Source organism: Esox lucius, chromosome 7, assembly GCF_011004845.1.
Source record: "Esox lucius isolate fEsoLuc1 chromosome 7, fEsoLuc1.pri, whole genome shotgun sequence".
NCBI lineage: Eukaryota > Metazoa > Chordata > Actinopteri > Esociformes > Esocidae > Esox > Esox lucius.
In genome coordinates, this window is record NC_047575.1 from 2109217 (window position 1) to 2133735 (window position 24519).

Consider the following 24519-nt stretch of genomic DNA (forward strand, 5'->3'; position numbering starts at 1 on the left):
AACTGCTTAAACAGGGTTTCCTATTCTCCTACTTGCTCCTTCAGTTTCGGTTCATATTACAGACATTTAATATTTTGTTTCATTGGTTACAACAGCTTATAACAGTTCACTAACTTATATAATCAATACATCTACATTGGTTACAACAGCTTATAACAGTTCACTAACTTATACAATCACTACATCTACATTATTTAAAGCAGTAAAGAGACACACACAAACATCAGATAACACCACATCCCACTACATTTAACTTAATTTGGACTGCTAAAGTGTACCAACCATAGACTGTATATAACAGTTGCTAGCTAAGTTAATGTTAGGCTAACTACTAACCGCACACTGCTAGTCAGAGGCGGTGCCATTAGGCAAAACGCCTGGGGCCCCGGTGAAAATTCTAAATAAAATTTACAAAAAGATTAAATATAGTACAGAATGTAGTTTTTTGTATTTAGGTTTCTCCCAAACATGTAAACAAATTATATCCCGCCTTCCATTACATTATTCATGTGAAAGAACCCCCCTATTTTACTCAAATGGTTTGTCCCATATTGTTTCTCAGCCCAGCAGCTTCACTTAATCAGTTCGCCTAAAGTAAGAGAGACGGATAGGAAACATGGGAAATTATGAAACGATTATATGTTAGCGGTGCAGCAAAAATATGGCAAAAACTTTTATTGCCACCCTCCCAACATTGTCTGCCAACAATGTTAGCAATAGTAGTGTAGCGGCTGTGGCTAGTACTACTAATGTGAATAGCCTAGTAGCTGCAGCTATTCCTGAAGACGATTTGACATTGGACAGGCCATGAAGAAAACACTATGGACAATCATCAAGAACGGACACCACCAGAGACAACACATTAAAGAGGGAGAGAGAAAATTAACAGACCCAGGACATTAAAGAGGGAGAGAGAAAATGAACAGAATCAGGACATTAAAGGAGAGAGATAAAGCAACAGAACCAGAACCAGGACATTAATGAGGGAGAGAGAGAGAAATAAATAAGCACAACCAGAACAGGACATTAAAGAGGGAGAAAAATCTACAAGAGAGCAAGGTATATGAATGCATTGATCATAGTTTAGAAACATTACACTTGAACAACATGACTAGCTACTTCACTGTAGTTAAACAACATGACTTACAGTAGTCATTGCTGATATGGCAGCATATATCCTTAATTAAATACTTTTTCAAATTTATTTTCAAAATGTATTTTCTTCAGAAAGGGGCAGCAATACAAGTGTCTTAGGAAGCGGCATTTCCAATCAACTATAAAGAAAGAAAGTGTGTTCAAATTGTTGTCTGTATGGCTTAGAAGGTAAAGAAATACATTATTTAAGGGCCTCAACGAGCCCCTTCCTAGGGCCCCCAAATTTCTATAACCGCCTCTGCTGCTAGTACCCTGGCTGGATACCTTTCCCACACGTTTTTAGTTTTTTTCCACTTCAGCCATGCTCCACCAGCCCAAAACCTTTCTGGGTATTTGAGTAAATCTTTGTCTATTACAAAATGTTCTTTTGAGATACTCATTTCATTTGTCTCCACCCAAAAAAATCAAACTCTGACGGGCCATAATGAATGTTAGCTACCCACTGAAAAAACGTTATAACGATTTCGGATGGTTTGCAACTTTACCACAGCAGGATGAGCGTGCACTCGTTGCCACGACAACGAGATCACTGACCGCAATTCTAGGCCCCTTAAATGCCACGGCCTACCTGATCATTGTTTCTGACCATGTCTATCCCTTTATGACCAACAGGTACCCATCCTCTGATGGTTACTTCCAGCAGGATAATGCACCATGTCACAAAGCTTGAATCATTTCAAATTGGTTTCTTGAACATGACAATGAGTTCACTGTACTGAAATGGCCCCCACAGTCACCAGATCTCAACCCAATAGAGCATCTTTGGGATGTGGTGGAACGGGAGCTTCGTGCCCTGGATGTGCATCCCACAAATCTCCATCAACTGCAAGATGCTATCCTATCAATATGGGCCAACATTTCTAAAGAATGCTTTCAGCACCTTGTTGAATCAATGCCACATAGAATTAAGGCAGTTCTGAAGGCGAAAGGGGGTCAAACACAGTATTAGTATGGTGTTCCTAATAATCCTTTAGGTGAGTGTATAGCAACCATGGTTAAATCAAATAACACCTTTTAGGGGGATTTGTGTGGAAATCTTCTTTGGTAAACAATTTATATAGTTGAATTTGCCTAACCACTGTTGATATTTGATTGTGTTCAGGATATTTCTGAGAGTGAAGACAATCAAGATGAAGGCCATGAAAAAGAAGAGGAGGAAGATATAAATTAGGTAATATGTTCATATGGTCATTCAAACTAACAACTGTTACGACAACAAATCGTAATTCTTCTGTCAGTAATAAGTTATTCAAAATGAACAAATCATTCACAAATGGTACTAAACATGTATTAGGACCATAGAAATATAGAACATAATGAAAGTGGCTAGGGATGTAACGATTCACTGATACGGGTCGGTCCCTGTTTCAAATGTTTAATATGTGAGAGCATTAGTCCACAAGACCCCAAACAGATGCCAATGTAGCATGAAAGGAGAGATGCACATCCCTAAAAGTAGCCAAAGTGCTAATTTCATTGCTTCATTGTGCAAGCACATTTGTCCTAATAAGAAGCAACTTTTTCAACACATTTGCACACTTTAACAGGTTGTAATACATTATTAATGCTGCAATATCCCAATATAATATTAATATATTACATTGTGCAGCACCATAACTTAATAAAGCAGTTTATGTCAACTAACGCCCAGATTATCTATAATGTTGGACATTGGAAATGATACAAAACCAATGATCATATTGGGTTTTGGTAAATGGCATGGATTTGATTTCAACCTTACCTTATTTAAATACTTTTATTTATGCAGGAAAGTCAATTAAGAACTAGTTCTTATTTTAATCAATACTCCCTATAGAGAGGAACTTAAACTAATCATACATGTTTACTTTTATGGTGGGAGTCTCACCATATATGCTGTAGTAGTATAGTGTAGCACCCACATGATTGTTGTCTTATGGTTTTTCTCTTTACAGAATACCTTCAAGAACTGGAAAAACCCATTGTACCATGGAGCAACAGTGTCCATTGGACAGGACGTTCTCTTAATCATGGCATATGTTGCTACAACTTGCCCAAGATGCTCTACACATCTGCAACAAATGCTTGTTTTTCTTTTACCAGAAGATTCTTTGCTACCCCCAACTAATTATATTTTTAAGAAGTTCTTCTCTCACAGAACATTTGTTGTAAACCATTACTGCCCTGATTGTCTTCATATTTTGGTCAATAATGTATGTGCAGGATGTTGTGTTACATGGTGCCCAAGTGGAAGTTTCTTTTACACTACCCCTCATCCCCCAACTGAGGCATGTGCTAGAAAAAATGAAACTAGGAGAACACCTACGTTACCGCCGTAATCGCACACCACATACAAGTATCAATGACATTTTTGATGGTAAGGTGTATAAAGCTAATTGTGAATGAATTGGTGTTTAAATGGACAAAGTACAATCCTTTCATATGTGTATTGCCATTTGTTGCTGTGACAGTGTAGCTAGAGCAATGCTGCTCTTAAACCATGGTATATGGGGACAAAGATGAAGCAAATTGATAACATGCTTCTGCACATCAAGCCTCCATTGAACATCACACAAGGACCTAGATCGTTATGTCATCAAGCATGTTGGAAGGCCTCAGAGGGGAGAGCTTTTTTACTGTTTTATGGGGCCATTGTCCTGAGGTATTTCTTACCAATGGCATATTTCTTCCACTTTTTACTACTGTGCAATGCTGCTTACATTACGTAGCAGTCATCAATTTCACAAATTGACCGGTTTTATGCTACACAAGATATCAACAAGTTTGTCCAGGATATTGAGCTCCTTTGTGGTACATGTCACATGACCTACAAGGTTCATCAATTACTACATTTACCTGACACACATAGAAACTGGGGTGCTATTCAGCGTATAGTTTTGAGTCCTGCAATGGTGTCTTACTGAAATTGTTCAATGGAACACAGGCAGTACCTCTACAGATCATTCCTCCTGCCAAGGAACAAAATTTGTTACCAAACAGCTTTGAACGAGGATTAACAGCATTGTTCTTCTAGAAATATTTCTAGTTAGATTTTATTTTGTTTTTTCCCAATGTATTTTTTGAGGAAGAATCAGACACCACTGACCATGTGTGTGATATGTGTGATAATGTAATTTATGGAATGGATAGTCTTTGTTATTTTAGTGCTTGTATACATGTTAATTGGATATGCAATACTATTTAGATAGTTGCCCATTTTACTTGGATATGCCTATTATGAAATTAAAATATCATCTTCATAGATTATTGAGCTTACTTTAAATGTAATATACCTTGGTCGCATCTTGATGGCATTTCTATGATAAAATACATTATTTTAAAACAGATATCTAAATGTGTTCAGTACATGATGAGTCCATTACAATGCTGATAAACAGTATAGGTGTTTCAAATGTCAATTGGGGACATTTGAAAAATTATACAACATGTTGCATCTCACTACTAACTGTGAATATACAACCTCACCTGCTTTGCAGCACTAGTGACAACCATTTCGCTATCAATAAAGCACTATTTTAGTAGTGCGAAGGAAGGTGTTCATTCATTCTCAGTTGCAAATTATTCTTACATCGATTTACTCTGTCATCCCTCATGTATGCACAACATAGTAAGTTGGGTCACTCCATTGCTTAAGGTCCTGTAACTGTAATATATTTTAATTACATTAAGAAATATTTGATGTTGCACATAAACACAGGTATGGAATGTGTATACAGCAGATTTGGACCATGACAAATGTGAAAATTACAATAAATCATTCTCACCTGCTATCAAGGCACCATATTGAGGGGAAAGTTAGGACAATTCCAAGGGCCCATGACTGACAGGGGCCCCAAAAACGAGGTAATAGCTGCGCAGAGGGAGCCCAATTCGATTTTTTGTCATGGGGCCCAAAATTCCTGGCGGCGCCCCTGGCTGCTATCATTAATATTCATAATGTATGTTCTATGTTTACTTTCAAATGTGATAAATCTGAGCTCAGTTTATGAAAATCACACTTGTGTGGTCTTCCTTCCATCACAGAGTTTTGCTGATAACTAATATATTGATCAGAATGCACTCACTACTAAGCTGTGTAGGTGTTTCACCTAACTTTCTTAAAATGTATGCACTTAAGGTAAATGTCTCTTAAATTACTATAATGTAATATTGTATGTGTGTTCTGTCCTTGTCACTGGTTAGACTGAAATTATTTCATGAATGCACAACCCAAAGGGCTATACCCCCACATGCAAATCTCATGTTCACGTATTTAAATTTTTTCAACTGAACGAATTACTGTATTTAAATAGATTGTTTTACCTTCGATTCGGGTCTTTTATTTCGAAGGCGAACCGCATGTGTCACTACTGTGGCCAGCTTCACATAGCCTAGGAATAAACATGAAACCCATTGGGCGGAGATTCGCTGGATCTCCCTCCCTTTCAGCTGCTCTAAGATATTTTTTATTCAAGCCGTCATCATTGATCCGAAGCGGAGGAATGTTGCTCTGGTCGCTGCGTTGGAAGAACGGTGTATTTTTCCGAAAATGTCTTCTTGCTAACTACATTTGGACCACGTTTAACTGATTTGGAAGTTTTAATTTTTTTTATTTTGCGATAATGGAGAGCTGAGGCAACGTCAGAAGACCATTGAAGTATTTTTACTCAGTGTTTTCGCAACTACATTGAACTTTGAAATCAAACTATCATCTGCATGTCTGCGATCACGCTGAGACATTCAAACATGTAAGATATAAAAACATACATTACTAGAAAAGAATGCTTAACATTATATATTTTTGCTTCCAAATTAGAGAGGTAGGAAAATTATGTTTATATTTAGCAACTAATGATATGGAAACAAACACGAACTTGTAAAGACATTTTATTCTTGGGTTTGGGTTTGTTTATTTGTGAGCCTTAGCACCCCTGAATTGTCTAGGCCATATATCCTATATTATAATTATGCACTAAGCTATTATAATTATAAAATTACAGAATATTCATAATCCTTTGGAAAAAATTGCACATTATGGAGAACAGGCTGCTGCTTGCCAACCTAATATTTAGCCAACACAAGTTTTGAATAGTAAAGATGTTTTGGGTTTGTGATTCATTGCCCCATTAATCCATGCCAATGCCCAATACGGTACTGTTATCTATCTAGTGACAGTACAGTTGTCATTCCCGTCTACTCTTAATAAATTCAACTTTCTCTCTTCCTCTAAATAGGGGTCACCACACAGAGAAGAGCCAATATGAGGAACACAGCTGAAGCAAACCTGGATATTATTTATCAACAACAGCTGCTGAGGTGGGAAAATAAAAAGACAAACGGCAAAAGACGAATACATACAAAATAAAGATTTATTATTTTGGTCATCCCGTGGCTGGTAACTGACACACTAAGAAATGGGTTCTAGCCTGACGTGTGCGGGCGTGGTTTGGGCTCTGCTCTCTTTCCTGTGTGCGGCTGCCTCCTGCGTGGGTTTCTTTATGCCTTATTGGCTCCTGGGCTCCCAGATGGAAAAACCGGTCTCCTTCGGGACCTTCCGGCGTTGCTCATACCCGGTACGTGATGAGGCTCACCAGGCCACAATCATGCTGGAGCAGTGTGGGCGCTACGCCTCGTTCCAGGGCATCCCAAGCCTGGAGTGGAGGATCTGTACGGTGGTGACAGGGACGGGTTGTGGCCTGCTGCTGCTGGTGGCCCTCACAGCTCTCATGGGCTGCTGTGTGTCCGACCTAATCTCCAGGACCATAGGACGCGTGGCTGGGGGCATCCAGTTTGTTGGGGGTAAGTTAAAGTCATTCAGCCACTGACTGGTGTTTCTTCCTAAGTTATTTGGGGGGATTAATGAATAAATGGATGAATGGTTGTATGGATGAATAAAATAATAAGACGCATTTCATTGTGCTTTCTGAGAAACCCATGAATACAAATAAATACCATTAAAATACAGACAGAAGTGAGTTGACTGAACTTTATCTTCAGTTTCACTATTTTCTGTCTTGTTTTCCTGACCTTCAGAATCTGAGAGAATTGGGGTGAAGACAGTAGGGGTATTATGTTTACAGTAGTTTGTACAGTACAGTAGTTTGTGCGTGTATTTGTCTGTATTTGTCCTGTAAACAATAGTATGTTATAAAGGGAGGGTCTCACTAGTAAATCATGTCATAGAACCCTTCCTCACCCTACTTCACTCCTCCCTCTCTCCTGTCCTCTCGCTCTTCCCTGTTTTGCCTCTGTGTAAAGACTTTCTACAGCACTTCTCTCTCAGCCAGTGTGAGGGACTGGGGTTGATTAAGTGTGACCTCTTCATGCTTGCACAGTCTGAGCCTCTGACTCTCTTTCTCTCTTTTTTTCTCTCTCAATCATATTCTTTCGCTCTCTGGAGACCACTTGCCATTTCATGCATGACAAATATCTCATGACATTTTGCTCTCTGGGATGACACAGAGTCCACCTCATTATTTATTCATGAAAGAGGAGCAAGACTGTTTATCCTCCTTAGTTCTGTTCTGTGGTCCATGTAGTGACACTTACACATTCAGAAAAATGCCCTTTCATTAGGTTATGGTTATAATGTCAGCAGGCACTTTACTTTAGGAGATCCTAATGTATTTATTTTATTTGTTTGTCTGGGAGCCTGTACAACTCAATGAAATCAGTGGAGGGGACTCTGCATCGGGCTCTGTGCCTGTGTATGTTACCAATAGCAATATAGAATGTTACATGTTGTCTTACAGAAAATTATAAGGATTTGGTTAATAGTGGCATTATAACAAATTACTAAAATATTTTAACATTTGCAAGGTCAAGCCCCTTGTCCAGCTTAAAATAAAGTCATGAAATTTGGTACATAGATCTGTTACCTAAGGACTATTTTCCTGGCAGGAAATAGTCACCATTCAACAATAATCATTCATGGCCTGGCAATTAAATGCATTTAAATCCATCAAAGATATTCGTTTATTAACAACATGAGTTACACGTTGTAATCACTGTCACATCATTATTCGAGGGGGGCAGCATGTCCAGAGCACAGCAGAACATTGCACACCTGTGTTTAGATTAGGGCTACCTGTCTTTTTCTGAACGCTGAAAACAGGCACGTTGAAAGGGTTTTGATCATTCCAATGATTTATCAAAATATCAAGCAACCAACAATTAACTTTACATCAAAGCTGTGAAGTTGATTATACTTACTTGAGAGACTATATCACTTTCTGGTTAAGCTCAAAATGTTTGTTCTTGGAAGTTAGAGACAGAATCATGTAAACTATTTTTATGTTTTGAAATTATACATCAGTTAATCAAATGTATTTAATTAAGTTCCATTAACATTTGTCACAAAGTGCCTATACAGATATCCTGCCTAAAACCCCACAGAACCAGAAATAATATCTTAGCATAATGTCTTGTAAAATCAACATAATACTACTGGAACCCAGATAGAAACCTAAAGAGGAGCCAGGCTCCAAGTGTGTCAAGTCCTCTTTTGACTGTGCCTTGTGTATATTAGAATATAGGACATTTTAAAGCCAAAACAATAATCAAGACATAAAAAATGCTCAGATTACAAACATGTCAAAAACTCCTATTCCTCAGATGTAAATGTCAATTTGCAAGGGAAGGATAGAGTAAAGACCCAGAGTTTGAACTGTGCAACTTGCATCGAAAAGATAAAGCTACTGGTTATTTCTGTCAAGCAATCCTTCAACGAAGCAAGCCAGGACCAAGATGAGGTCGCACTACATGTCTTTCCAGCTGACCAGACTACCTCTGAAAGATTTGGATCCAGTTACAATGCCGCGTGCCACACCCTTCATATTTGCTTTGTAAGCCTCATGTCAATGGAATCACATTTCTCACAAATGCAATGGATGGTTCAATGCTTAAAGGAGCACTGAACCATCCATATCCAACAATGAAATTAGTCAAGGAAGAATGCTGTCAATCACAGATGGTGTTTGGTATAGAGAAATTCTGTACTGTGTGTGAGTGTGTGTGACATTTCAAAATGCAGTGTCTCGTTGGGTGGCTGAAGCTTATTATAGTGTTCGTCTGTTAACGAACACTATATGTAAAAAAAAAAAAAAAACGTTAGCCCTTGGAGGCAGGTCTAAGTGTATAGTGTATGCGTACGCAGTGTGTATCATGGTGTCACTGACATTCCTTTATTGTGGGTTTGGAAAACTGTGTCGAGGGGCTTATTGAGTCCGCCTAGGGAATGCTCGGAATTCTTTGGAATTCCTATTAGAATGTCAGAGAGCAGGATCCCACTCCCAGCACCTCAATCCCACTTCTCTGCTTCCTGTCCGCCCCAGAATATAAAGCCCCTTGCTGCAGCCCTGTTCCATGGCAACATAAGTGGTTCTTTTCCCTTGTTGTGTGTCTGTGAGGGCCGGCCATGCTCCAGTACCTAGGGTGGGTTTCAGTATGCTGGTCTTTTCGGCTGCCGCCCGCCACCGCTCTCACATTCACTATCTGACGTGAAATCTTGTCAAATCATTCATCTGTGCAGGGAAAGCTGATGCAGCCATTGGTGCACTCACAATACCGCATCCGGAAAAGATTTAGATATTTTTTTTGCATTCAGTTGGCAGGAAGTAATGGATCTGTCGTGCTGATAAGATCTTCCATTACATGTTTATATATCTCTGTGATTTAGCCAGTGTTTTTCGCTCCTGAGTGTTTTGCCTCTACATTCTGTTCTTCTTTGGTCTTACAATAACCTCCCCGACAACAACGTAGTGTGTTTGCTGATGCTCCCCTCCCTTCTTGAGCTGAATTTCCAAAGCTCTGTGTGAAAGACCAGGAGATCTAAAATTGAACCATAGCCCAAATAAAACCATGATGTTTAGGGAAAGATTTCTGATCTGCCCTTTTCTTCTTTGGGCAGCAACTTGCAGTGGCACTGACCTGTAGCAATCATGAAAGTGTGACCTTCTGGGATTTTATTGTAACCCATTCCCTAAATTCCAGTAACTTGCAGAAAAACATACATACCAATACAGCAATAAAACACATTAAAGATTTCATACTTGGGACAATGGTGAACCAGCCTAGTTTCAGTTCCTAGTTCAGGCAGACAGAAAAGGCAAGCTGGATTCAGCCCAGAGGGAGACCTTTGAAAGCGCCGCTTCAACAGGGACTTCTTTGTTCTCCGGCTTCATGGACAGGGCACTGGCATTAATGCTCACTCTGACTGAGCACCTTCAATAAAAAAAAAATGCATGACCATGATAATGTGTTCTACATATACAGACCAAACTTGACTTAAATTGATACCTTTCACTCTTTCGAGTGAGCAGCTCTAAATGTTAGTCTCAGATATCCTTCTAAACTAAGACACAACATATGCACACATGCAAACACCTCAGTACAGTTGTTTAGACATTATCACTAATCCAATTTGGAGTAAATGACTACCTCTCGGGTGTGTTGTAAAGTATGCAGAGCGGATGTGTAGCATGATTAACAAATGTATATTGCTTTGTTACTGACATTTTTCCTCATTGACAAAGCCTGCTAGGTGGCTGTTTGGCTAGTTGGATGGCTAGCTCTTTGGAAGGCTGTTTGGATGGCTGTCACTGGTTGAATATTGGTTGAATGTTGTTGTTGAGTTGTCAGATTTCAGTGTGTGTAGACATTCTAAAAGGCTAAATAAATTAGGAACTTGACCAAAACAATAGAATTGCAGTGAAAACATGTTAAGGTAAAGTTGGAAAATTTCCTCACTGCCCCCCTCAAAATGTGCCTATTTTTAGGCTATTGTTTGTATACAGTCGTATGAAAAAGTTTGGGCACCCCTCTGAGGCTGCATAATAATTTACTCTGTCATCACAGAAAATTATCACAGTGGCATGCCATTAATTTTCTATTAAAAGCTGAGTACTGGGGTATTTTCCAGACAAAGAGTTTTAGTGTAGCAATATTAAGTTGTATGAAATTAAATCAAATGTGAAAAATAGGCAATGCAAAAATGTGGGCACCCTTGTCATTTTGTTGATTTGAATATCTGTAACTACTTAGCACTGATTAATTGGAACACACAATTGGTTTGGTGAGCTCATTAATCCTTGAACTTCATAGACAAGTGCATCCAATCATGAGAAAAGGTATTTAAGGTGGCCAGTTGCACGTTGTTGTTCTCTTTGACTCTCCTCTGAAGCGTGGCAACATGGAGGCCTCCAAACCACTCTCAAATGACCTGAAAACAAAGATTATTCAACATTATGGTTTAGGGGAAGGCTACAAAAAGCTATCGATTTAAGTTTTCAGTGTCCACTGTGAGGAACATAGTGAGGAAATGAAAGACCACAGGCACAGTTCTTGTTAAGGCCAGAAGTGGCAGGCCAAGTAAAATATCAGAGAGGCAAAGGTGAAGGATGGTGAGAACGGTCAAAAACAGCCCACAGACCACCTCCAAAGACCTACAACATAATCTTGCTACAGATGGTGTCACTGTGCATCGTTCAACAATTCAGTGCACTTTGCACAAGGAGAAGCTGTACGGGAGAGTGATGCGGAAGAAGCCTTTTCTGCACACACGCCACAAACAGTCGCTTGAGGTATGCAAACGCACATTTGGACAAGCCAGCTTCATTTTGGACTGATGAAATAAAGATTGAGTTATTTGGTCATAACAAGGGGCGTTATGCATGGTGGCAAAATAACACAGCTTTCCAAAAGAAACACTTGCTACCCACAGTAAAACTTGGTTCCATCATGCTGTGGGGCTGTGTTGCCAGTGCCGGTACTGGGAATCTTGTTAAAGTTGAGGGTTGCATGGATTCCACTCAATAGTGTTGAAGAATCAGTCATAAAGTTGAAGTTATGCCGGGGCTAGATATTTCAACAAGACAACGACCCAAAACACTGCTCAAAATCTACCCGGGCATTTATGCAGAGGAACAAGTACAGTGTTCTGGAATGGCCATCCCAGTTCCCAGACCTGAATATCATTGAGAATATGTGGGATGATTTGAAGCGGGCTGTCCATGCTCGGCAACCATCAAACCTAACTGAACTGCAGATGTTTTGTAAGGAGGAATGGTCCAAAACACCTTCATCCAGAATTCAGACACTCATTAAAGGCTATAGGAAACGTCTAGAGGCTGTTATCTTTGCAAACGGAGGCTCTACTAAATATTGATGTGATTCTTCAGTTGGGATGCCCAAATTTATGGACCTGTCTAGTTTCATTTTCATGCATATTGCACATTTTCTGTTCATCCAATAAACCTAATTTCACTACTGAAATATTACTGTGTCCATCAGTTAATTGATAAAATGAAATTGTTGATCCAAACACCCAATTATTTATAAATGAAAATCATGGAAATTGTCAGGGGTGCCCAAACTTTTTCATACGACTGTATGTATTTCACACTGAGATTGCAATTGGAAGTGCAATGCTTATGGATTTCATCCACAATATTTTTCATCATCAATTAAATGAGTTACAGCTAAAAACGATTACCATCACTGTTTTCCCTGTACTTGTTATGCTGTGCAACCAGCTTATAACAATGAAAGGTAGCATTTTGTAGTTACATTAAACCTGAAACAATTACTAAATAGTTAGTTAGTTGGTTTGCTGCTGTTGGTATTGTGTTGACAACGTTTTCTGTAGGTGTACAGTTTCTGAAAGGCCAAATGAAATTAGTTATTTACGGTGTGGCCTGCGAGTAGGTGTAAATTCACTGGCCGGGTAAGTGTCCTAGAAGGCCAAAAGGAATGTTGCCACCATGACAGCCAGGTGTGGGACATGGTTTGAAACAGACAACACAAACATTGCAAACATTTGTCATTTTTTCTCCCACTTTGGATTTCTCCAAAGCTCCTCTTCACTGTCTTTTTTTTTTATCACACATAATTTAAATCTCCAAGCCCAGAACTATATTATTTTTTTATGACATTCATTTTAAAGTGTGCCATCCTTGTGCAACTCAATACTTTACTCCTTCAAGCTAAATTATGATGAGCTCAAAGTTGATCACCCACTGACTTCGGTCGGCTTTAGCAAAATAAATCTCCATGTGAAGCTTCAACTTGTGCCAACTCATTTCTGCCTTGTCTAATGATGTACATTAATAGACAGTCATTTTATAGTTTTTTTTTTAAAATATATGCCCACTTTGCCAGCAACATGTTTCAAAAAAGTTGGGACAGAGGCAACAAAAGACTGGAAAAGTTGTGTAATGCAAAAGAAAATTACATCACACAACTAATTAAGTCAATTGGCAACCGGTCAGTAAAATTATTGGGCATTAAAAGATCATCCGAGAGAGGATGGGTCTGTCAAAAATTGGGACTCAGTGAAAGACCGTGCCGGCAAATAGTGCAAAAGTTGAAAAATGTTTCTCAACGTAAAATTGCAAAGAGTTTGGGGATCTCATCATCTAAGGTATATAATATCATTAAAAGATTCAGAGAATCCGGAGAAATCTCTGTATGAAAGGGACAAGGTCGAAAAGCAATATTGGATGGCCGTGATCTTCTGGCCCTCAGGCGGCACTGCATTAAAAACAAACACGATTCTGTAAACAAGATCCAGAACCGCCTCCACCTTCTCTCGGCCCAAGCTCATTTAAGATGGACTGAGGCAAAGTGAAAAACTGTTCTGTGGTTTGAAAAATCTAAATTAATTTTGGGAATCTTGGACGCCGCGGCTTTCAGACAGTTTCAGACAGTTCTCCATTGACCTTGGTTTTTGTAGTCTTAGACTAGGCTTAATCTGAGTCTGTGAAACCATCCCAGATCTTTAACAAAATGTTATATATTTTTCACTTGTCTGCTAAGGAGTTATGCAGCCTAGCAGAAAATCCTCTGTTTAAGTAAAAATTCTGAATAAACTACATATGCCATATATTAATGGCATATATTAATTAAGAATTTTATTTTTCAGCAACAGGAATTGTGAATTATTAATGCAGATCATGATTCAGCTTCTAATTACATTTGTTGCTCAAGTAGCTTACACACACACATCCACCGGAGGTGATTTTATTCCCCGGCCATCAATCTGAACTGAAGTCACAGGGCACCTGAACTGCCATAATGAGTCTAAAGTGTGATGAGAGAATGTAGCCATATCGGATGTCCCTCCTTCCCACCATAAGGGGGACCATAATTTAATTTGTGCTGTCTTTTGCTGGACCTCTGAGATTCAAACACCTTGCCACTGTGATGTTGCTTCTCTGTGTGGCAGTGACTTAGAGCACTGCGCCGCTTGTTTGAGCACTGCACCAATGGGCCAGATGTGTTTTGTAAACCTTATATGTACTAAAATCGTGGGTATCACTGCTTTGTAGAAAACTGACTGGAACAACAGGAGTATCACATTAAGATTCAAAAGCTGTCATTGAACTGTTGCTTGCAAAGCATTCCAAAGTGATCAGTCTCCGTTCCCAAGAATGTCTTTTTGGTTTACATACTTTCTGTATATTCCCCACAACAGTATATTCCAAATGAGAAATCTCAATTGATGACTAACCAGTACTGCTGCTGTTCACCTAATGGACAGCTTTGTGTTGGGACAACATGATCTAATACTGTAAATATGTGGCACTATCATATGATCTGAAACTGTTTTTCTCTCACAATCAACCCACATTGTTTTTCTTGAAGCCCTTCTTTGTCATCAGCGTTGGAATAAATTCATGATCATCCATTAACTTATGTGTGGTCTATCACATTCACCCACACTGTCTCAATCAGGCCTCTGTGGAGTGATTGAGAACTCTTCTGCATTGCCTCTGTTTTTCTTCGACTGGCCTGTTGGGGCCTTCTGACAGCAGTGATGTTCCTTTTCCCTGACACGGACAGATACCTAGCAAGTGACTGAACGCTTTTAATCTCTTTTTCGGAAAAGGTCTTCTACAGTTTGTAAGCATTTCACTTGCTGAAAGTCTATACCCATTGTATTCGGTGCGTGTGAGGAATAAAATGTAGGTTTAACATTGGCCTGTCAATTATGTTCTGCTTGACCTGTGTAAAAAGCTGTATGCCAAAAATGCGGCCATATTCCAAGAGGATCCACACTCAGATTTATTTTTGATCTAACAGATCCTGTTGAGAAAAATAAAACCGTAATCAGAGAATGAGTGCTGTATTTCTTTTCTGAGGCAGAGCAGAGAAGCTTGGAGTGAGGGAACAAGGATGTACTAAGACTACGAGCAGGAGGTTTTTGATACCCTTTGTCTTTGGTACAGTTTTAACCGCAGTTGAACAGCTGACAAAATACTCAGTGGAGATGGTATCAATGGCAAATTATCATTGGGATTGCTGCTACAAAAGAAAGGCGGAGGAGATGTCAGTTCAGAAGAAGCAGCACAAAAACTGATGGCACAGTTTGAAGATTGGAGATGCTCTATCCGAATTGCACTCCATGTGGCTTAGGAAGCTCTCTATTCTTCGAGCACTCTTCAAGTTTAGTTGTTTAACCATATAAAAGGCCGCAAGCTCAATCTCCACCTCACAAACAAAGAAAAAAGGAATTGTTAGGATCTAAGTTAAGACTCATGGTGGGATATTGTGAGTGTGCATATTTAGATAGTATTTATTTTCTGGCCCTGCGCCCCTGCGCCCATTGCGCCCATTGTTTTGGCAATCGAGAGGATTCTGGACATCCTGACCAACAGAAGGAATACATTTCTTAATTTAATCCCCTACTTTATTATACCTGAAACTACACATAATTTTTTCACTATTTAGATCAATCTGATTGTGCCATGGAGCTTGTTGCAAAATGTAGACATTTTTCTGATTGAACTGTCATTTGCAGCACTTACCTTGAATGCAGTCCCTTCCGAACGCAAGAATATAGACATGAAGGTGCAGTTTTCAAGAATACATTCCCCACCTTAGTTGTAGATCATTATTGTATACATTACACCTTTTTATTGGTGTAATACATGAATGGAGAATGGTACTGCTGACAATGTCTTCGTCTTTATTTGAAAGGATGCTATCCTTACATGATCGAAGCACAGAACATGCCCCGGGCATAATTTCCTCTGTTTTGCTGTAGCCAATGGCACTTCAGAGGTTTTTAATATATAAGACACCAACACATTGTGTGCTCTGTATTGCTGCAGTGGCTTCTGTCTTGACCTAATTTTCCCACTGCCACTTATCTGATACAGTCCAGCCCTCTCCATTACCAACAATGGTTATATTGGGATTAGGGAAGTGGCAGAGCCCTAGTTCCGTTTGGGGCTTCTCTGGCTGTATTTACACTTAATTCTGATCTTTTGCTTAATTGTTAGCAACATAGTTGATGTGATTGGTCAAAAGACCATATACAGCTATGGAAAAAATGTATTTAATTTTAACCCTTCGGTTCCTCACTCAAAATCTTACTTCTCAACTTCTTTGTAAAGGAAAGAAAAAGGTGCAGTGGCCTCTTAATTTTTTCCAGAGCTGTATACTGCATATGAATTAAGCTGCCTGTGTAAATGTCTTTTGAAAAACAAAAACGCTTTTGGATTCAAACAATTTCCTATGCTCTAGACAGTGGTTTTCAAACCTTTTCTTCTGTGATCCACATTTTCAAAATGACAAGCCATCATCTCCCAAATTATGTGAAAAAACATGCTTTCAGATATACAGTTTTCCTACCATCATTATTTATTTGTAGTATTAGCAGAATAAATTCCTTTTAATTCAGTAAAAATACTATTACTTTTCTCAATATTGACAGTGTTACTGTAATGAAGGTGTAGTGTTGCGGGAGCAAGGAACCAGGTGCAGGCAGAGGTAGTCGGTGTGGATATTTTAATTGAATAAACAAACTCTGAGCAAACAAAACAAAAGGGCTGACTAAAGCAGCAAAACGTAGGTAGGCAACGGGTATAACATACTTACAATTAACAGCAATGTACACGACAGCAAACATGACAATGATCCACACTGTGGGGAGCAGAGGGGAAACATTTAAACACTTACAAATGATATGAATTGGGACCTGGTGTAAATGATTTAAGACGTGACAAAACAAGTCCGGATGTGTTCGTAAGATATGGGAAACTGAAGATGCATGGAACGGTGGCACACCAACCATTGCACACCAATCATTTAACACCTAACTGCTAACCTAGCAATGATTTATTACTACAGAAATGCATTTGTCCTACTTCATACAATGAACTGATGACTACTAACTGTGTGATTTATTCTGCTGTATTACAAAAAGTAATAAAAAAATGATTCATGATTAGGCAACCGTCATTTCAACTTGCTCTACCAAAACAGGTGCATCTTTAATTTGTATCACAGTTTTAATGTTTGATAGTTGAGATAAGGTTAGCAGCATTACAAAAATAATAACAAATATTTATTTATTAGCTCTCAGATACCCAGCATGTGGCATGTTTTCTTTTGGCTGATGTTTAATTTGTGAGGTAAAACAAAGTGCAAGCTTTTGTTTAACATTAAAGAAAGTAGAGGAATCCATTTATGTTGCCTTTTCTGGGTTCAGTAGGGAATGTAACATATTCTAAATGTCAGAGACATGAGAGACATGATGAAAACTGCAGCTCATTAGAAAATATATTTCCCAACTTTAATCATGTAGTCCATTTTGAATTTGGGGTAAAACTGTAATACAGGCATTAGCAGTATTTTATAATCCTAAATCTATAGAAAGGACATGAAGGAATCAAGAAATGTTGGGCAGAGCATGGCCAGAATTCGGAATGAAAATGTAGCAAGACAAATAGCCACCACTCTAACGTTTTTAAATTGCACTCAAGCAAATCTAATTGCATGCCACTCCTTGCTCCATTCCATCTCTACTCCTCACACATGCAAAAGTTTGGGGTCACTTAGAAATGTCCTTGTTTTCGAAAGACAAGAAAATGTTTGGTCCATTAAAAAACATCAAATTGATCAGAAATACAGTGTTATTTTTTAAAATGGCATTTGTAGCTGGAAACGTATGATTTTTATGGAATATTGGCATAGGCGTACGGAGGCCCATTATCGGCAACAATCAATCCTGTGTTTCAATGGCACATTGTGTTAGCTAATCCAAGTCTATCATTTTAAAAAGGTTTATTGGTCATTAAAAAACCCTTTTGCAATTATGTTAGCACAGCTGAAAACTGTTGTGCTGATTAAAGAAACAATAAAACAGTCCATCAGACTAGTTGGGTATCTGGAGCATCAGCAATTGTGGGTTCAATTAAAGGCTCAGAAATTGCCAGAAACAAAGAACTTTCTTCTGAAACTCATCAGTCTATTCTGGAGAAATTAAGGCTATTCCATGCAAGAAATGGCCAATAAACCGAAGATCTCATACAACAGAAACAGATTCATAAAATTGTACCCGCAAAACACCAGTCTCAACATCGGCCATGAAAAAGCAAACCAAGGATGCTGGCCTTCTAGACAGAGTTGCAAAGAAAAATAAATATCTCAGACTGGCCAATAGAAAGAAAAGATTAAGAAACACAGACACTGGACAGAGTAAGATTGGAAAAAAATAGACAGACCAATTTAAGTTTGAGGTGTTTAGATCACAAAGAATAACATTTGTGAGATGCAGACCAAATGAAAAGATGCTGCAGCAGTGCTTGATGCCATCTGTCAAGCATGGTGGAGGCAATGTGATGGTCTGAGGGTGCTTTCATGGTGGTAAAGTGGGAGATTTGTAAAGGGTAAAAAGGATCTTGAAGGAAAGCTATCACACATTTTGCAACGCCATGCCATACCCTGTGGACAGTGTGTGGTAGCTTTCATTGGAGCCAATTTTTTCCTACAACAGGACAATGACCCAAAGCATAGGTCCAAACTATGCATGAACTATTTAGGGAAGAATCAGTCAGCTGGTATTCTGTCTATTTTTGAGTGGCCAGCACAGTCACCGGATCTCAACCCTATTGAGCTGTTGTGGGAACAGCATGACCGTATGCCCTGTAAGCCAATCCAACTTGTGGGAGGTTCTTCAGGAAGCATGGGGTGAAATCTATTCAGATTACCTCAACAAATTGACAATAAGAATACCAGAGGTCTGCAAGGCTGTACTTGCAAAATGGAGGATTCTTTGACAAAAGCAAAGTTTGAAGGACAATCATTATTTCTAAACTTGTCAATGACTATTTCCTATTAATTTTGCTATATTTCCTATGCAAACTAAAACAAGGAAATTACTAAGTAACCTCTAACTTTTGAAGAGTAGTGTACATACACATTGACAACTCTTTCAGTTTGGCTGTCATCATGGATTCTCTATTGTATGTCTTTTAGAATAAGGTCTAGATAATTTTTTATATATTATATAAATATAGATTATGTCAAAACCTCCACTCAAGTCAGGCTCTCCAGTGGATGGACTGGTGACCACCCCACCTTCTGCATCTAAATACAACGTAACCAGCCATTATGTTTGCCTCTTAACGACAATCACATTATGAGGCTTAATGTGGTAGGCTATCATTAGGGCAAAGACAGATGTAGCTTTGTTGCACTGAAAAACTGGAGGCCAAGACATAAACACTACATTTAAACAGAAAATTACTTAATACCAGTGAAATTATCTGTCCATGCAGCAAGATAATTTTACTTGACAAGAATTCCTGAAATATGTTGGCTGCAGTCTAGAAATAAGTAGGCTCTAATAAGCGTTAAAAAATGTGAAATAAGTGGAAAGTATTACTATGCATTAATACAATCTTACTTGTAATCCCTGAAAAAAGTTGGCCCTAAGCAGTGCACTAAAGGTACTTAAAGCTAAGGTCTTCCACAGTACCTTATGTCAAGCAATACTTAATTTAAGATTAATTTCCTTAATCTGAGAGCATACATTTTAAAAACAGGAAACAACGATTCTGCTGAAATCATGTAAATAACAGAACTGCAAGTGAAATTGCTGTCAACATTTCACAACTGACAGATACAGGAAAAAGTACAGCAATAAATACAGTTGTGCTCAAAAGTTTGCATACCCTTGGAGAATTGGTAATATATGTACCGTTTGTAAAAAAAAAAACAAACATGAGTGAGCAGGCAAAACACATGTCTTTTATTTCTTATGGGATTCACATTCAACCTTAGGTCATAACAGAATGGCTTAATCATAAAACAAAACATGGCAACAAAGGACAAAATGAACTTTTCACTATAGGCCTTGTTGACCCCTCTCCAAACATAGCGCTTATGGTTGTGACCATAAAGCTCTATTTTGGTTTGGTCACTCCAAGTTAGTGTGCCAGAAGCTGTGAGGCGTGTCAAGGTGTTGTCGGGCGTATTGTAAACGGGCTTTAGAGCAGTAAAGGGTTCTTTCTGGCAACTCGACTATGCAGCTCATTTTTGTTCAGGTATTGTTGTATTGTGCTCCTTGAAACAATCACGCTGTCTTTTTCCAGAGCAGCCTGTATTTCTCCTGATGTTATCTTTTTTTCTTTGTATCCCGAACAATTCTTCTGGCAGTTTTGGCTGAAATCTTTCTTGGTCTACCTGACCTTGGCTTGGTATCAAGAGATCCCCGAATATTACACTTTTTACAAGTAATTAAACAGTATTTGCAAGGCTTTGGATATCTTTTTATATCCTTTTCCATATTTATGCAGTTCCATTACCTTGTTACACAGGTCTTTTCTTTTTCTTTTCTGCTCCCCATGACTCATTATCTAGCCTGCTTAGTGCATCCACATGAGCGCGAACAAACTCATTAACTGTTAACATTAACAGACACTAATAGCAATTTAAAAAGCCACAGGTGTGGGGAATTCAACTTTAATTGCCATTTTCACCTTGTGTGTCTGTAACAAAGCCCAACATTCAAGGTTATGTAAACTTTTGTTCAGGGACATTTAGGTGATTTCTGTTATCATTATGATTTGAAAAGGAGCCAAACAACTATGTCATAATAAATGTCTTCATATAATCATTATCCTTAAATAAAAGTTTTTTTGCATGATCAGTCATATTTTCCAAATTAATACCAACATTTCACAGTTTCTGCCAGGGTATGCAAACTTATGAGCACAACTGTATAGTGTATTCCTGTGTGGTTACACAGAAACATCAATGAACAGTCAGCCACCCCACAAGAAGTGTGTTGAGTAACACAAACACTGTAAGCCCATCTGTAGGCCAGTTTTCTGTAAGATGTAAACTGTAAGTATTAAACTAATTGGTCAGTCAAAGCTCTTTCTTATTAGCCTCTATGTAAACTACATGGAAAGAGTGGTTGGTAATGAATTTGGACTCATAAATCAATTAAACCTTAACAAAAATTTATAGAATCTAGGTTGATTTTGCATTAATTAACATACAGCCCATCTACAGCCTAGTTTTCTGCTATGCACACTGTGTGCACAATTATTAGGCAAGTGAGTATTCTGATCATATTATTATTTCTATGCACATTTTCCAACTCCAAACCATATAACTTGAATGCTCACTGGATTGCATCATTTTCAGGTGATATGTATTGGTGTAATGAGGGAGGGTGTGGCAACAGTGAATAACACCTTATTTCAATGTTTGCATAATTATTAGGCAGCTTCATGACCTCAGGTAAAATTGGCCAAAAAATTGATGTACAAGGTGCAAGGTGTCAAGTGCTAAGAGACAAGGTCAAGAAGGCTGAAAAAAGACCACCACTGAATAAGATTCACATGTTGAAGCGTATAGATTGGGCAAAGAAATACCTGAAGACAGATTTTTGAAAGGTTTTATGGACAGATTAAATGAGTGACTCGATGGACCAGATTGAAATGCCTGTGGCCATCACTAATGGACACAGAGCACCACTTCGAGTCAGGCGCCAGGAGGGGTACTGGTATAAGTTTCTTTTTGGGTTGAAGATGGACTGAAACTCAACTCCCATCCCTACTGCTAGTTTCTGGAAGATACTTTCTTCAGACAGTGGTACTGGAAGAAGTCCTCAGCATTCAAGAAAGCCATGTTCTTTATGCAGGATAATGCTGCATCACATGCATCTAAGCACTCCACTGCTTGGCTAGCAAGCAAGGGCCTCAAAGATGCCCAAATAATGACCTGGCCTCCTTCCTTACCTGACTTCAATCCTATTGAGAACTTGTGGACCATTCTCAAACGTGAAATTTACAGGACAGACAATACACCTCTTTTAACAGCATTTCGGAGGCTGTGTTGCTTGAGTGAAAGTTTGTGAACAGATCAAGAAACAGACTGCATGGATGGAAGGTTCATGGCAGTTATTGAAAAGGAGGGTGGCTGTATCGGTCACTGAATATCTTTGAAAGGCCAGAAATGTTATTTAATTTTCATTTTCTCATCTCTCATCTCATCTTCATCCGCTTATCCGGTATCGGGTCGCGGGGACAACAGGGGATCCCAAACTTCCCTTTCCCAAGCCACATTTGCCAGCTCTGACTGGGGGATCCCGAGGCGTTCCCAGGCCAGTGTCGAAATATAATCTCTCCACTTAGTCCTGAGCCTACCCCGAGGTCTCCTCCCAGCTGGATGTGCCTGGAACACCACCCTAGGGAGACATCCTGGGGGCATCCTTACCAGATGCCCGAACCACCTCAACTGGCTCCTTTCGATGCAAAGGAGCAGCGGCTCTACTCCGAGTTCCTCGTGGTTGGCTGAGCTTCTCACCCTATCCCTAAGGGAGAAGCCAGTCACCCTTCTTAGAAAACCCATTTCAGCCTCTTGTACTCGCGATCTAGTTCTTTCGGTCATGACCCAGCCTTCATGACCATAGGTGAGGGTAGGAACAAAAATTTACCGGTATATCAAGAGCTTTGCCTTCCGCCTCAGCTCTCTTTTCGTCACAACGGTGCGGTTAAGCGAATTCAATACCGCCCCCGCTGCTCTGACTCTCCAGCCAATCTCCCGCTCCATTGTCCCCTCACTTGCGAACAAGACCCCGAGATACTTGAACTCCTTTGCTTGGGGTAACGCCTCATTCCCTACCCGGAGGAGGCACTCCATCGGTTTCCTGCTGAGAACCATGGCCTCAGATTTAGAGGTGCTAATCCTCATCCCAACCACTTCGCACTCGGCTGCGAACCGGTCCAGTGAATGCTGAAGGTCACAGACTGATGATGCCATCAGGACCACAACATCCGCAAAAAGCAGCGATGAGATCCCTAGCCCACCGAACTGCAACCCCTCCCCGACTACGCCTCAATATCCTGTCCATGAAAGTTACAAACAGAATTGGTGACAAAGCGCAGCCCTGGCGGAGGCCAACCCCCACCTGGAACAAGTCCGACTTACAACCGAGAACCCGAACACAGCTCTCACTTTGGACGTACAGGGATTGGATAGCCCTAAGAAGGGACCTCCTCACCCCATACTCCCGCAGCACCTCCCACAATATCTCCCGGGGGACCCAGTCATACGCCATCTCCAGATCCGCAAAACACATGTAGACTGAATGGGCATATTCCCAGGCCCCCTCCAGGATCCTTGCAAGATTAAAGAGCTGTTCGGTGGTTCCGCGACCATGGCGGAATCCGCATTGTTCCTCTTCAATCTGAGTTTCGACTATCTGCCGAACCCTCCTTTGCAGTACCTTTGGGTAGACTTTCCCAGGGAGGCTGAGAAGTGTGATACCCCTGTAATTGGCACACACCCTCTGGTCCCCCTTTTTGAAAAGGGGAACCACCACCCCGGTCTGCCTCTCCTTAGGCACTTTTCCCGACTCCCACGCAATGTGGAAGAGGCGTGTCATCCAAGACATCCCCTGCACACCCAAAGCTTTCAACATTTCTGGACGGATCTCGTCAATCCCCGGAGCTTTACCACTGTGGAGTTGTTTGACTACCTGAGTGACTTCTACCATGGAGATTGGCGATGCTTCCCCATCAGCCTCCAGCTCTGCCTCCACTATAAAGGGTGTGTTAGTGGGATTTAGGAGTTCCTCAAAGTGTTCCTTCCATTGCCTAATTACCTCCTCAGTTGAGGTCAACAGTGTCCCTCCTTACTGTACACAGCTTGGATAGTTCCCCGTTTTCCCCTCCTGAGGTGGCAGACGGTTTTCCAGAAGCACCTTGGTGCCAACCGAAAGTCCTTCTCCATGGCTTCCCCAAACTCCCACATTCGCTGTTTTGCCTCTTTCACAGCAGAGGTCGCAGCCCTTCGGGTCTGTCGGGACCCTGCAACCGTCTCCTGAGTCCTCCGGGATAACATATCCTGGAAGGCCTCCTTCTTCAGTTGGACGGCTTCCCTGACCACCGGTGTCCACCAGGGTGTTCGAGGGTTACCGCCCCTTGATGCACCTAAGACCTTTAAACCATAGCTCCCCGCCGCAGCTTCGGCACACTTATGTATTCCCCTGAGAAAGATCAAAACTCATTTTTCCTTTGTTAAACATTCCGGTTTGAGGTTCAGTTATAAACTATGTAACTATATGTATTGTAAACTATAAATAGT

The 24519-nt window shown here is 39.9% G+C and overlaps 1 protein-coding gene and 1 long non-coding RNA gene across 2 annotated transcripts in view; both read left to right on the forward strand.

Annotated features, from left to right (window-relative positions):
* Positions 1-608: 608 nt before the first annotated feature.
* LOC105006465 lies at positions 609-3465 on the forward strand. Its single transcript, XR_827409.4, has 3 exons — positions 609-1059; positions 2258-2326; positions 3090-3465. It is a non-coding gene; the product is annotated as an uncharacterized LOC105006465 (long non-coding RNA).
* A 2132-nt stretch (positions 3466-5597) lies between these two features.
* Positions 5598-24519, forward strand: part of LOC105006464 (LHFPL tetraspan subfamily member 6 protein) — a 45640-nt gene continuing 26718 nt past the window's right edge. Inside the window, exons 1-2 of the mRNA XM_010865025.4 lie at positions 5598-5882; positions 6369-6933. Of these exons, the coding sequence (XP_010863327.1) occupies positions 6549-6933 (385 nt within the window). The 5' untranslated portion in view covers positions 5598-5882; positions 6369-6548. The remainder of the gene's footprint in view (positions 5883-6368; positions 6934-24519) is intronic.